The sequence below is a fragment of the Eptatretus burgeri genome, chromosome 2 (assembly GCF_056783735.1).
Source record: "Eptatretus burgeri isolate ZD-2024b chromosome 2, Ebu_testis_v1, whole genome shotgun sequence".
Classification (NCBI taxonomy): Eukaryota; Metazoa; Chordata; class Myxini; order Myxiniformes; family Myxinidae; genus Eptatretus; species Eptatretus burgeri.
In genome coordinates, this window is record NC_140962.1 from 126,562,023 (window position 1) to 126,575,171 (window position 13,149).

At 46.9% G+C, this 13,149-nt stretch overlaps 1 protein-coding gene across 1 annotated transcript in view; it reads left to right on the plus strand.

The window, feature by feature from the left end:
* Positions 1–496: 496 nt before the first annotated feature.
* The window catches only part of NOP16 (NOP16 nucleolar protein), a 25,121-nt gene continuing 12,468 nt past the window's right edge, over positions 497–13,149 (plus strand). The window contains exons 1-4 of the mRNA XM_085871153.1: positions 497–690; positions 1,443–1,551; positions 4,239–4,326; positions 6,501–6,607. Of these exons, the coding sequence (XP_085727279.1) occupies positions 584–690; positions 1,443–1,551; positions 4,239–4,326; positions 6,501–6,607 (411 nt within the window). The 5' untranslated portion in view covers positions 497–583. The remainder of the gene's footprint in view (positions 691–1,442; positions 1,552–4,238; positions 4,327–6,500; positions 6,608–13,149) is intronic.

Here is a 13,149-nt window from a genome sequence, read left to right on the forward strand (position 1 = left end):
GCCAAATACCTCCCTCGGGTCAACCTCACGTCTCGGGAATATAATACCGTTAAAGAAAGGAAGATTCCCTCTTCACGTCTGTGGATTAAATTGTGGATGTTGTGGATTCCCAGTTTACCGACTGGAAACGTTGTGGATCCAAGTCGGTTTTCAAAAGGAGAATTTCGTGCGGTGCTTATAAGTCATGGTAGTGTAAGCAGCAATAGCGTCTACATGCTTGGTGGAGTCTTGATGAAACGATCAAGCCAATTATTTTTTTGATGAAACGTCGAATGTGCATGTATCTGAATTTTCTATTATTAGTACTGAGTCTATATATGTTTTTGTGATACGCAAAAGCTGCTTCGCCGACACCGGAAACGTCATTGCAAACGAACAAAGAAATTGGATATCGGTGAACGTGTGTGGAGTTCGAAAATTATAAAATACGCAAAAGGCCAACCTGTTGAATATTTCGTGTCAGGATATAAAATTGAGTTGAACTAAAGGAGATTATGGAAATACCGGAAGTGACGTCGGGACCTAGTTGGCGTGTTGGCTCTTTTCAGCACGTGGGGCTACGTGAGCAGTTTGGAAGTCCGTCATGGTGAAAGCGAAGCGCAGTCGGCGTGGAAAGAGGTTCGATTACAGTAAAGACAGGAAGAAGTTGTATCGGAAAACGAAGCGGAAAATGAAGCCGCATATTTCCTGGTGAGAATGAAGCTCGGGACTTATTATTCGATTTGGAGCAAAACGTGTGTGTGTGTGTGTGTGTGTGTGTGTGCGTGTGTGCGTGTGTGTGTGTGTGTGTGTGTGTGTGTGTTCGTGTGTGTGTTTGTGTGTGTGTGTGTTTGTGTGTGTGTGTGTTCGTGTGTGTGTGTGTGTGTGTTTGTGTGTGTTCGTGTGTGTGTGTTCGTGTGTGTGTGTTCGTGTGTGTGTGTTCGTGTGTGTGTGTTCGTGTGTGTGTTCGTGTGTGTGTGTGTTCGTGTGTGTGTGTTCGTGTGTGTGTGTGTTCGTGTGTGTGTGTTCGTGTGTGTGTGTTCGTGTGTGTGTGTTCGTGTGTGTTCATGTGTGTGTTCGTGTGTGTGTGTGTGTGCGTGCGTGTGTGTTCGTGTGTGTGTGTGTTCGTGTGTGTGTGTGTTCGTGTGATCGTGTATGTGTGTGTTCGTGTGTGTGTGTGTGTTCGTGCGTGCGTGTGTGTGCGTGCATGTGTGTGTTTGTGCGTGTGTGTGCTTGAGCGTGCGTTCGTGTGTTTGTGCGTGGGTTCGTGCGTTTGTGCGTGTGTTCGTGCGTTTGTGCGTGTGTTCGTGCATTTGTGCGTGTGTTCGTGCGTTTGTGTGTTCGTGTGTGTGTGTGCGTTTGTGCGTGTGCGTTCGTGTGTGTGTTCGTGTTTGTGTGTGTTTGTGTGTTCGTGTGTGTGTTTGTTTTTTACACCATGATTTCTACCCCATACTCTTCCCTAGTGCTACGATCCGAGAAGCTTGGGATGGCAGAAAAAATGCGGCTAAGAACATGGCGGAGATGGGACTCGTGACAGATCCGAATATCGCTTTGCCTCTAAGCCATGATCAGGTAGGTCGAGGATCAAGCAACTGAGGCGAGTGATCGTACACACACACACACACACACACACACACACACACACACACACACACACACACACACACACACACACACACACACACACACACACACACACACACACACACACGGTTCTGCAAAACCCCATGCCTCTAAGTCGAAGGCAATGGCACCCAACATACAGTTATCCCCATGCAGTTATTTTGTTGGGCTTCGTGTAGTTAGACCTCCCCTCATGTCTTGTGGGTTAACGGGACGAAGTACGTTGTGTGGGTCTCGTAGTTAGTTAGATCTATTAACTATCTCTAATGCATATTCTGATTCCTCCTCGAACCCTGTCCTTTTAGCCATAAAACAAAACAAACAAGCAAGCACACACTTCATTCAATAGGCAACTGATAATAGGCACACCACGATTCATCCCGTGACTCGGATCCATCGCACCACTCCACCACACACTATACCACACGTGCATCGTGCGCCATTATTTCGTTCAAATCTGGGCGCCAATTCACAACTGGCATCTCACCTTGCTTCGCACCTCGCTCACCAAACCTCACCACTTTGACAACAAACGCCTCCCGCACACGGGCAAAATATTCCCACACCCCCTCGTATCTCTGCATCGCCACAATTTGCCACTTTATTTTTAGGAATATCGCACGACTTGTATTGTCCTCGGCACTGCGCGATGCTTGACCATGCAACAGACAAAAGTTTGACCTCATCTCACCGAGGACGTCCGGGGTGAGCATCCGGAATTGATACAACCCTCATCCAGTCGCCAGACTACGGCAAGTCCTGGGGCAATGACGAGGGATCGCGAGAAAGGCAATCTGGGAGTTTGGTATGGGGCCCGGGTGTGCATTTTGGCTCATAAGGGTGCCCGGGTGTGCATTTTGGCTCATAAGGGGGCCCGGGTGTGCATTTTGGCTCATAAGGGGGCCCGTGGGTGGCGGGGAAAGTCCGTTGTTATTCGACATTCAGATTGTATTCGGAGCACGTTCAGGGCTGGGGTGCCGGCTCGGGGAGCATGCCCTGTGTTCAGTCAGGCGCTCCGACCCGTGCCGAAGCAGGTAGGCAACTGATAGGGTTTCCGGTCCCAGAAACTTGCAGGGCGTGGCGAGGGCCGCTGTGGCCCAACAGAGGAGCAGGATTCGGGCCACAGCAAGTCACTTTCCGGTCATCACCCCACCCTTCGCCTGGGGCTTATAAAAGGGATTGCGTGGAGCCGTTAGAGTCTCCTCTTCGCTGCCTCCTATTCGCTGGCTCTTCGCTTGCTTCTCGCCTCTGCTTCACGCTCTGTCTCGCTATTGCTGTGCAATTGCCAGAATGCGCTTCTTGGAGAGCCTGATTCGGGGCGACTGCCCAGACTCCTTGCCGTGCTGTCGACGTTCCGCCACCACATTCAGCCAGACGGACCAGTGCGGAATGCACGTTGCCACGAGCCCCGGAAAAGTAATTGAGCAGGAGATAACTCGCCATATCACGAGGTGGGAACACTCAGGCAGAGCGTCCCACATAGGTACACGCTACACATACAGACCTTGACACAGCTAGGTTAGGGATATTTCTCCTTACGCATCTATTCTCCTCTCTCTCTACCCACCCATCAATCCCATCTTCTTTGCACACACAAAAAAAACATCATTCCTGACTCGCAAACCCATTTTCCTCTGGCACAACACCGCACCCTCCACATTGCACTACGCCACACTTCTCACCCCCACACCTTAGAGACAACCAGTATTCCTCCCACCTACCTCTTCCTATGCGTTCTGGGTTGCGTTGGTCTGCCGACCGCACCAGATATTGAGAGGTCGTTTATCCTCACCTGCTTTCTTTCTCTCTGGCTATCTAATCGTGTGTGTGTGCGTGTGTGCGTGTGTGCGTGTGTGCATGTGTGCGTGTGTGCGTGTGTGCGTGCGCGTGTGCGTGCGCGTGCGCGTGCGCTCACCTGTCTTGGCATAAGTTAAGATTGTTGAAGATATAACAGGATAAGTCTGCTCTATGTCTGCTTTTGTACGGTTGCTTGTCTTTTGCCACACCCCATGAATTCCTTGCTATCCCTGCTATACATTAAATATAACCCCATTCAATGTGCCACATACTTTTCCTCACATGCTTGTGTAGAAATGTTCCCAGGTCATTTTCATGTTTTCTTACATTGGTCCAGCACGGCCCACACCCTCATTTAGCCGGGACTTAATCCCCCAGCGATCTGTTTCCGAGTCCTGCTCGGCTGCATCTGATCTGGTAAGGTGATCCGGTTTGAGCAAGTGCGTATCGAGGGCGTGTCCCCCAGTAATTAGATCATGTAACCTTTAGGTAAATGGTATTTATTAGACTGAGGGCCCTAAGTCACGTGGTTAAGTTATTGGCGTTCACGGTCAATTAGTGACCTGCCACATCATGAAGTTATTCGTGGGCGATTGCCTGCGATTCCGGAGAGTCTCTTGGAAACCTGAGGTAGTTCACCCCTCGTGGTCTTCGCACCCCGACCCCGGGTCCGCAACAACATTTATCTGTTTTCGTCAAGTTTAGTTTGACTCCAAGGCAGAGACTGGCGGACTTTGCATTCTGGGTTGCTTTCTCATCTTGTATTTGTGATCTGTATGAAAGTACCCTTGGGGAAAATCAAACTAACTTTTATGATGCTTTGTTTATGCCATTCTTAGGGCTCTACTTCTCTGGGTGATGAGACGCTTCCGATGGAAACCGATGTAATCACAGTTCAACCACCAAAGAAAGCTCACGTTGTGAAAGGTATATGGACCGTAACGTCTGATGTCCAACTGCTCTGAATGGAAGTGCTTGAATGGAATTCTGGAGGCTTGAATCTTAGGAGTTACTTTGGAGATTTGGGGTGAATTTGGGGGAAAAAAAAATAATTGAAGTGGTGATGGCCATTGCCACATGACTTATCCAAGCTACTTGGTCAGTTTGATGCAGAAGCTGCTCCGCACACCACAACTACAGTGTAAGATGGCAAAAAGTGTAACCTGGTGTTGAGTAACCTACTGGAAGACCAGACCATTTGCTTGCTGCAGTTCAGGCATTAATTTATAATTTGTTCATGGTGCTGGAAATAACTCGCCTACTTTTCGTAAAGGACACCGTGGGGGCTTTAACGTCCACCAATTAATGCGACCACCAGTTTAACGGCCATCCGAGGGACTGCACACACATTGATGCCTTGTTCTACGTACAAAGCACAATGATGACGGTTTATAGCTGGGTCAACCTTCAAACACAGGCTAGCTCAGTGGTGACTGCGTACCTCTAGGCTATCCAGCCAGCTGAATTGAATATAATGAGTACGTTAATAAGTGGGAAAGCTTCGTTGATCATGTTTATAAGTGGGTCCATTGGGATGGAAGAAGAGAGTGACAGTGACAGTTGTGGTGTTTCATTTGCCTGAGGAAAGTTTCAGCTCACTCAAGGCCAAAACTCTTTCATCTCGGTCCATTAAATTTGAATAAGTTTGGGGTCATTTAACAATTTAATCAGAAATGTCAAAACCCCTCCCCCCCCACAAATAAATTATATTTTCAACTAGAACGACACTCGGTGGAGTGCATACCTCCGCCAGGCTGAGCAGTTTGTTTTGTATCCCACTGATCGGCCGGATCTGCATCTGAACCTGAACCAAAATATAATCAGCTTGTTCTTGTCCCCTAACCAAAACATCCACCCAGTTTTTGTCATAACTTGTCCATAACTGTTTGAGATGTCATGTTATATAATATGGTTTTTGGCCGCCATCTCTCAATGGTGAAGAATCACTTTGAAAATTAAATAAATATTGGATCCGCATTCGGATCTTCATGCCTGGTGTTGGCTTAATGTTTAGGGTGGTGGGCTTGGGATCCCAGGATCCTGAGTTCAAATCCCACTCAGCTGTTGAATTAATACTAGGTGGTGTTGATTGTGTCTGTCTATCATCCTTCCGAGGTCGGCAAAATGAGTGCCAGCTTGCTGGTATCCTGTGTCGGAGTGGCGACCCCTCCAGGATTGTGTCTTATAGCCCAGGAGACTGCTCGGGCAGCACCAACGCTCTGCACAGAGTATGGTCCCGATGGATGGATGGATGGAACATGTCCACCAAGTTTCATCCGAATCCATCCACAGCTTTTTAACATATCCTGTTCACAGACACATGGCTGTGAAAAAATAACCTCTGTCCAGCTTCGGTGGTGGAGGTAAAGATGCGAATTTAACACGATGAAAACTCAAACTTGTGCTGTTGTTAACGTGCAACATGGGAACAGCTCCAAGAATACAAGAATCACTTTGTTTTCAACTTTGGTTTACAAGTTCCATTTCCATCCCCTTAACGTTTGTTTACGACTTTGAATCATAAACGCAGTCTCCTAGCATTGCCAAGCAGCCCATTAGAATGTAAACAATTAGTTTTATTTTCCAAATTTTGACCTTTTGCATTAAAAATTACTTTACTTTTGAAGTTTTTAATAAACAGCTCATTCTGATCACTCTGCTTGATTTATCTTGCTGCTTGCAGAACATGACACTCCACTTCATCAAATATATGAAGCTCTTTCATTATGCACTTGATCAAACATAAAGTTTGTCTCCATGTGGGATACATGCTGGTATCTGGGGAAAACCTTGTGTTCTTGGGCATGTACCATCTTGTATGACAACTATCGTTGGTTTGATGTCTTCCTTCAATTTTGGATTTGCAGATCCAGAAATTTCCTCATTTTTACCAACTGCTTACACTTTATTGCATTCATTATCTCTGATTGACCTTTTGTTAATTCATTGCTGACACACAAAAAGGTACCTGCAAATTTGCCTTGCAAAAACCCATGGGTGGCCATGAAGGTGTATTTATGAAGTGCTTGTAACTTTTGCTTCATTTCTGAGCAGTGTTATCAATAATTAATTACGGTAAATAATTTTCTATTTTATAACAGCATTGACTGAGGAAGCTTCACATCGAGCTATTTCTTCACTCACCCTCTCCCGTGAGATCATCATGTTTGTTCAACACATGGTGGCAACACATGGAGAAAACTACAAGGTACCTGAAAAATGACTGACTGACTACCACTTTATATGTTACTGTTAGGTGGTCCATTGAATCTGTGTACATATTTCCAAGTATTTGTGTGTTTGTGCATTTGCACGTTTTTCTTTCACGGTGGAACTGGAGCACCTCGAGGCCCCAAATTTTGGTTGTGGGTATTTCAGAATCTTGGCAATGTTTTAAGCTCCCACATGTTGGCCTTGACGTCCGTTTTGAGGCCACCAACGGCCGCTATAAAGTGTGTTTTGGGATGTGCGGAACGGTAGTGCTTCCGCAGGCAAAAGGTAACCACCATGAGGCCAATAACCATTGCTTTTCAATGTCTAACACGTCCTAAAACCACTGCTGAGAAAAGCTCACCTAGCTGGGCAGCGCCATGTAGCCCCTGCCAGTTAACAATAAGCAAACGAAAAAAAAAGTATGACTTCATATATTAACAAAGTTACTTCATTGTATCAGTTCAGTATGTATTGAATATCTGAAGTTTTCACAATTAGCAAACACTTATCTTATGCTGGTTCTGTTATCACCCAACAATTGAGAATTGTTGAAATGTTACAATTTTTTAGTGCTGATGAAAGTCTGACTTTCTAAGTTGTCAGAAGTTGTGATTCTGAAGATTTATGTGCAAGGTTATGTTGGGAATCGTTTCAGATAGCATTGGATTGATGGGATGAAAGTGCATCACAGCAATATGACAAGCCTTATTCCATTGCATTGTTGTTCTCTTCATGCTGGAGATATTCCATGGCTGTTCCCGTAATGGTTAGAGCATCCGTTCTGAGTCTGGGTGGTTGGGGGTTTGAATCCCGGCGGAGTCATACGAAAGACTAAAAATAGTATGTGCTGCTTCCTTGCTTTATGCTCAACATTCAAAAGGATGGAGCATGGACAAACTACCATAAGTTGACAACACCAGCACAAGCTTTGATGGGCCTCATGGCTTCCTCCTGCATTGAAGTTCCTTGTAATCATCATCATCATCATCATTATGATTAGGCTTCCAAGCCGACCAGTGGGAAACGTATTGTTTGAATTATTAGGCTTCCAAGCAAAGAGGTGTGAAGCCTATTGTTCTTTTACTAATTATTAGGCTTCCAAGCTGATAGATGAGAAGCCTATTGTTACCTCTATCACCAAAGATGGATGGAGGTTATGTTTTCACCTCTGTCTGTCTGTCCATCTGTCTATCTGTCTCTGTCTGAGCAGGTTATGGGTCATTCCATGTCAAATCATCAAAGAATCTGCCGTCATCTCTCAGATTTTTGTAAAACTTTGGGAACCAATTGGGACCCATGGAAAACGGCAAGAACTCAAATATTTTTGCTAACAGCCTCTTAATTAGTGAGAAACAGACTAACGAACTTTGGACTAATTAGCACGACGTCGCGAATTCAAATGGCCATATCTCTAAAAGTATAACACCTAGAGAGCTGGTTTTGATGTAATTTTAAAGGTATTTTCATGCCCTATGAATTTGTCTGGGCAACATTTTCCAACCTCCAACCACAAAAAAGTTATCACAAAATATAAACTTCAATTGTGAATCCCCAAAAAATGTATCCTTCAAATTTCCTCAAATTCATTCCAGAGGTACCTTATTATGTCAAGAAGCTTCCACATAAATTTTGTGATGGGCACTCCAATAGTTTCTGAGATATGACCAAAAATGTACATGTACGTATGGTATATAGGTTCGAAAATCAGCATTTGTAATGTATTATACAATCAATAAGTGAGTTCAAGTACACAGTGTTCACTCACCTGACTTAGGCTTTCAATTTCCTCTTCAATGCAGCAACAGCAGCACTTGTTTCTTCCCCTCAGGCCCAGTTGAAAATGAAAGTATATGATACTTCAAAGCAATTGATGGTCGTTCCCTGTGTTCCCTGTCATGGCTAGGTTAGAATGATTGTATAATACATTACAAATGCTGATTTTCGAACCTATATGCCATACGTACATGTACATTATTGCTCATATCTCAGAAACTATTAGAGTGCCCATCACAAAACTTATGTGGAAGCTTCTTGACATCATAAGGTACCTCTGGGATGAATTTGAGGAAATTTGAAGGACACATTTTTTGGGGATTCACGATTGAAGTTTATATTTTGTGATAACTTTTTTTGTGGTTGGAGGTCGGAAAATGTTGCCCAGACAAATTCATTGGGCATGAAAATACCTTTAAAATGACACCAAAACCAACTCTCTAGGTGTTATACTTTTAGAGATATGGCCATTTGAATTCGCGACGTCGTGCTAATTAGTCCAAAGTTCGTTAGTCTGTTTCTCACTAATTAAGAGGCTGTTAGCAAAAATATTTGAGTTCTTGCCGTTTTTCATGGGTCCCAATTGGTTCCCAAAGTTTTACAAAAATCTGAGAGATGACGGCAGACTCTGATGATTTGACATGGAATGACCCTTATCTGACAGTTGTGTATGGATTCGGACAAAACTTGGTGACAAGAAAAAAAAAAAAGATGACAAGAACAAGCGAATTAGATTTTGGTTAAGGTCCAGATGCAGATCTGACTTCTCAGTGGGATACAAAACGTAAACTGTTCAGCCTGGCAGATGTTGTATGTGCTCTACAGAGTGCCTTTATAGTTCTTCTAAGAATTATTATTAGCCCCTGTTGGACCTGGTCTGAAATGGGGGCTTATGGATTTGGTCTCTATTTTTGTGCCCGTGCGTGTGTGCGTGCGTCCACAACCGTATTTCAGACATGTATGGACTGATTTTATTCTTACTTGGCACAAAGACAACACATGACGGGAAAACATATGCACCTCATTTTGTTTCGCAATGCGATCAAAGATGGCAGACCGGCAGCTATTTTGGTTGCAAAATTTTCAAAAATGGACTCGAACACATCCTCAACCATTTCTCGGACATACATTTACCGATGTTGTTCAAATTTAGCACACAGGTGGTGAATGATGGCTGACATATGCACGTCATTTGTTTTTCGAGATCAGATCCAAGATGGCTGACTGGCGGCCACTTTGTTACTTGAATTTGGCCCCAACCATTTCTCGGGCATGCACGGTCCGGTTTTGTTCAAATGTGGCACAAGCACAGTACATGATGGCATACACTTGAGCTGAACTTTATTTTGCTATCTGATCAAAGATGGCAGACTGGCGGCCATTTTATTTATAAATAAATATGGGCTTGTGGTGGTATATTGTTACGGAATTGGAAGGCATTTGCACACAAACAGACAACAGCCCCCGCAGTTCAGTTATTTCGATAAGTATGTGTTTATAGTTTGGATTCCGTCCCCTATATCTAATGGGAATTACATGTGTGCGCTGCGACGTTTCTTTATAGTTAGTTTTTTTTTTTTTACATCAATCCTCCACCTCTCTGCACCATCGATTCCATTGCCCACGTATTTTTGGCTGAAGGCGTGGGCAGAGCCTCCATCGCCTCAGATCGAGGCTCCGCTCCGAGGAAGGGCATGGAGCGTTTCCTCCAGCCAATGGGCGAAGGGCGAGCAGGGCCGAGGTGCTCTGGCCAATGGGAGGCCAGAGTGCCGGGAACTACAACAGAGCCTCTTCGGGGGGCGGGCCTCCGAGACTCCGCGTCCAATCAAGAGGCTCATCAACTCAGGGCCGACTCCGCCCCAGCCAGATGAAGTGTTCGCCCTGTCCAAAGAAAGGAGAGTTTGAGTCATCGTGGCCATTTTTCTCTAGCAAGAGCGTTAGAGCAGTGATCGTGGCCATTGCTTTTGGTCTGTGAACGTGGTCTGCGGTCTTTTGCGGTGGCTCATCTTGGTGGTGGTGGTGGTCGAGCAGCCATGATCGTGGGCTCGTGGATTTCGGGTCTTGGGTACGAGTCCCCCCGTTGTAAGTTGGAGTCAGTGTGACCGCACGAGGCGGGAAGGTAACCGGCCAGGCTCTGTTCCTCCAGCTCGCCTTCCCGCTCAAGCCGGAGGGTCCAATAAAGACCCGACGATGTCCATTTCTTTTGGGCGTGTGTGTGTGTGTGTGTGCGTGCGTGCGTGTGTGTGTCGCGCGCAGCGCCAGTCTGTTAGGTAGAATTGCTTAACTGTTTTCTTTTCATTATACATTGCAATTTATTCGGTTGTAACTCTACTCTGTCTCTCTTCCCGATTATTGCCCCCATTATAAATAAACCCCCAATTGTTAAATGTTCCAGTTCGCTGCCTGTCATTTCTACCATTGGCCCAGCACGGTGCGTATTGGGAATTACGGAGGCCGTGTACCGTAAGTTGTCGTTTGGACCGACGGACTTTGGTAATTCCGCTCGGTTACACCGGACCGAGGTAGCTAGAGCGACCCGGTTCGACAGAGTCTGCCGAGGGTGTGACTTACCTGGTAATTTGACGACGTGGGTACTTAGGTATATTGAAATTTGGCTATTAACCCGACCCCACCTCGTCGGAGAATTGGCGAGCATGGTCCTTAAGAGACCCATGACCTTCGGAGTTATCCGAGAGTCACGACCTAAATTCCGGGTGTTCGGTTGGAGACTGCTCCACTGCTCCACCTCGCGGCCGTTCCTCGCCACCAACCCCCGACCCACCACAATATATTGTTGCGGTTCTTGGAACCGCATGCATACAACAGGTAGTGGTCCCAAGACAGTTATGCCATTCATATACGTGTCGATAATCCCTTTCTTTTTGTCTAGCGGGACAACGGGCGTGCGTTGCGATGATCTCAACTGGGTTTGCTTACATCATTTTTTTCTTTATTTCGTCCATACTTTTCATTTCGTCTGGTTATTCCTGAGGTAAATCTGAGCCACGTGTGCCTTCGCTGTGAGATTGGCCCTCACGGAGGCCAGCACTTGCGGCGCCGCTGCGAGGAAACGATGACGCGCGGGCATTAACAGCGCAGAGCCCTCGTTCCCAAGCGAGCCCTAAACCCAATGTGTGCGGCGAGTCATACAGTGCGCTTGGCAGTTCGGGAATATCGACTCGAGCTTCCGATGATCTGGGGAAGATTGCCGGTTGCATTACAAAGGCATACAAATGAATCTCTTAAGAGGCTGCACGAATAGTGTTTTTCACAACACAGGAAACACAGCCAGCACGATGCCCACGCTGCACAAAGCGCGTATGGAGGCCGATAAAGGCGACTCCACGCCACGTTGGATGGGATACGAGTGAGCGAAGTAAAAACGGCGCGTTCCTTTTCAACCAAATATCTGATACATATTAGTGTTCGCCCCGTGCACACGCGAGCAGAGTAGTGTGGACGTGAGCGCTGGCCACGTGCGTAATGGCCGAACCACGTGCACTGCATGGAATGTGCTCGAAGGCAGACACGTCCGCCGCTCGCGACTTTGTATCATATTTCCTCAATATCTGACGCATGTTGGTGTTCACCCCGCGCACACACTAGCAGAACCAGGCGAACACGAGCACTGACCACGTGGGCCATGGCGGATCCACGCGTACTGCACGAAACATGCATGGAATTATCCATAACAAGGTACCTTCGGCCCTCGGGGGCAGCAGCGGATTCCCCATGGATGGTGAACGTTTTCTCTTCTCTATGGCCAGCGAAGCTGCAATCGAGTAGGGGAATGTTGTACAGTGCTCGCCACGTTGGCGCGCACGGAGCGGGTGCGTTGATCGGCGCTAGTCGGATGCCCAAGCAGGCATGCGGGACCCTCGGCCAGTCACCAGGGTACGACCCGGGGAGTTTTGCGGGACTATTCGTGCGCCAATTTCGGAGTGGGCGATTCGTGTCATATCGTGGGGTTGGAGTGTAATAGTTTCGCTTTCTGAGATGACCTTGCCGGAAACAAAGTGGTGCGGTTTCCGGCCAAAGGTAGCGGGCCGGGTGAGGGGTCGGGGCCAATCGGAGCGCCAGATTCAGTTGATAACATTTCGCTTCGGGGTGGCCCCCCGCCCCGCGCTGCAGGGCCTATAAATGTCGGAGCGGTCCCTCCACCTCTCTCTCTCTCTCTCTCTCTCTCTCTCTCTCTCTCTCTCTCTCTCTCTCTCTCTCTCTCTCTCTCTCTCTCTCTCTCTCTCTCTCTCTCTCTCTCTCTCTCTCTCTCTCTCTCTCTCTCTCTCTCTCTCTCTCTCTCTCTCTCTCTCTCTCTCTCTCTCTCTCTCTCTCTCTCTCTCTCTCTCTCTCTCTCTCTCTCTCTCTCTCTCTCTCTCTCTCTCTCTCTCTCTCTCTCTCTCTCTCTCTCTCTCTCTCTCTCTCTCTCTCTCTCTCTCTCTCTCTCTCTCTCTCTCTCTCTCTCTCTCTCTCTCTCTCTCTCTCTCTCTCTCTCTCTCTCTCTCTCTCTCTCTCTCTCTCTCTCTCTCTCTCTCTCTCTCTCTCTCTCTCTCTCTCTCTCTCTCTCTCTCTCTCTCTCTCTCTCTCTCTCTCTCTCTCTCTCTCTCTCTCTCTCTCTCTCTCTCTCTCTCTCTCTCTCTCTCTCTCTCTCTCTCTCTCTCTCTCTCTCTCTCTCTCTCTCTCTCTCTCTCTCTCGCCTCGCCTTTGTCTCTCTGCTTGACCCGCCTCCTGCTGCTTGGACTCCGCCTCTCTCTCCTCGCCCTCGTC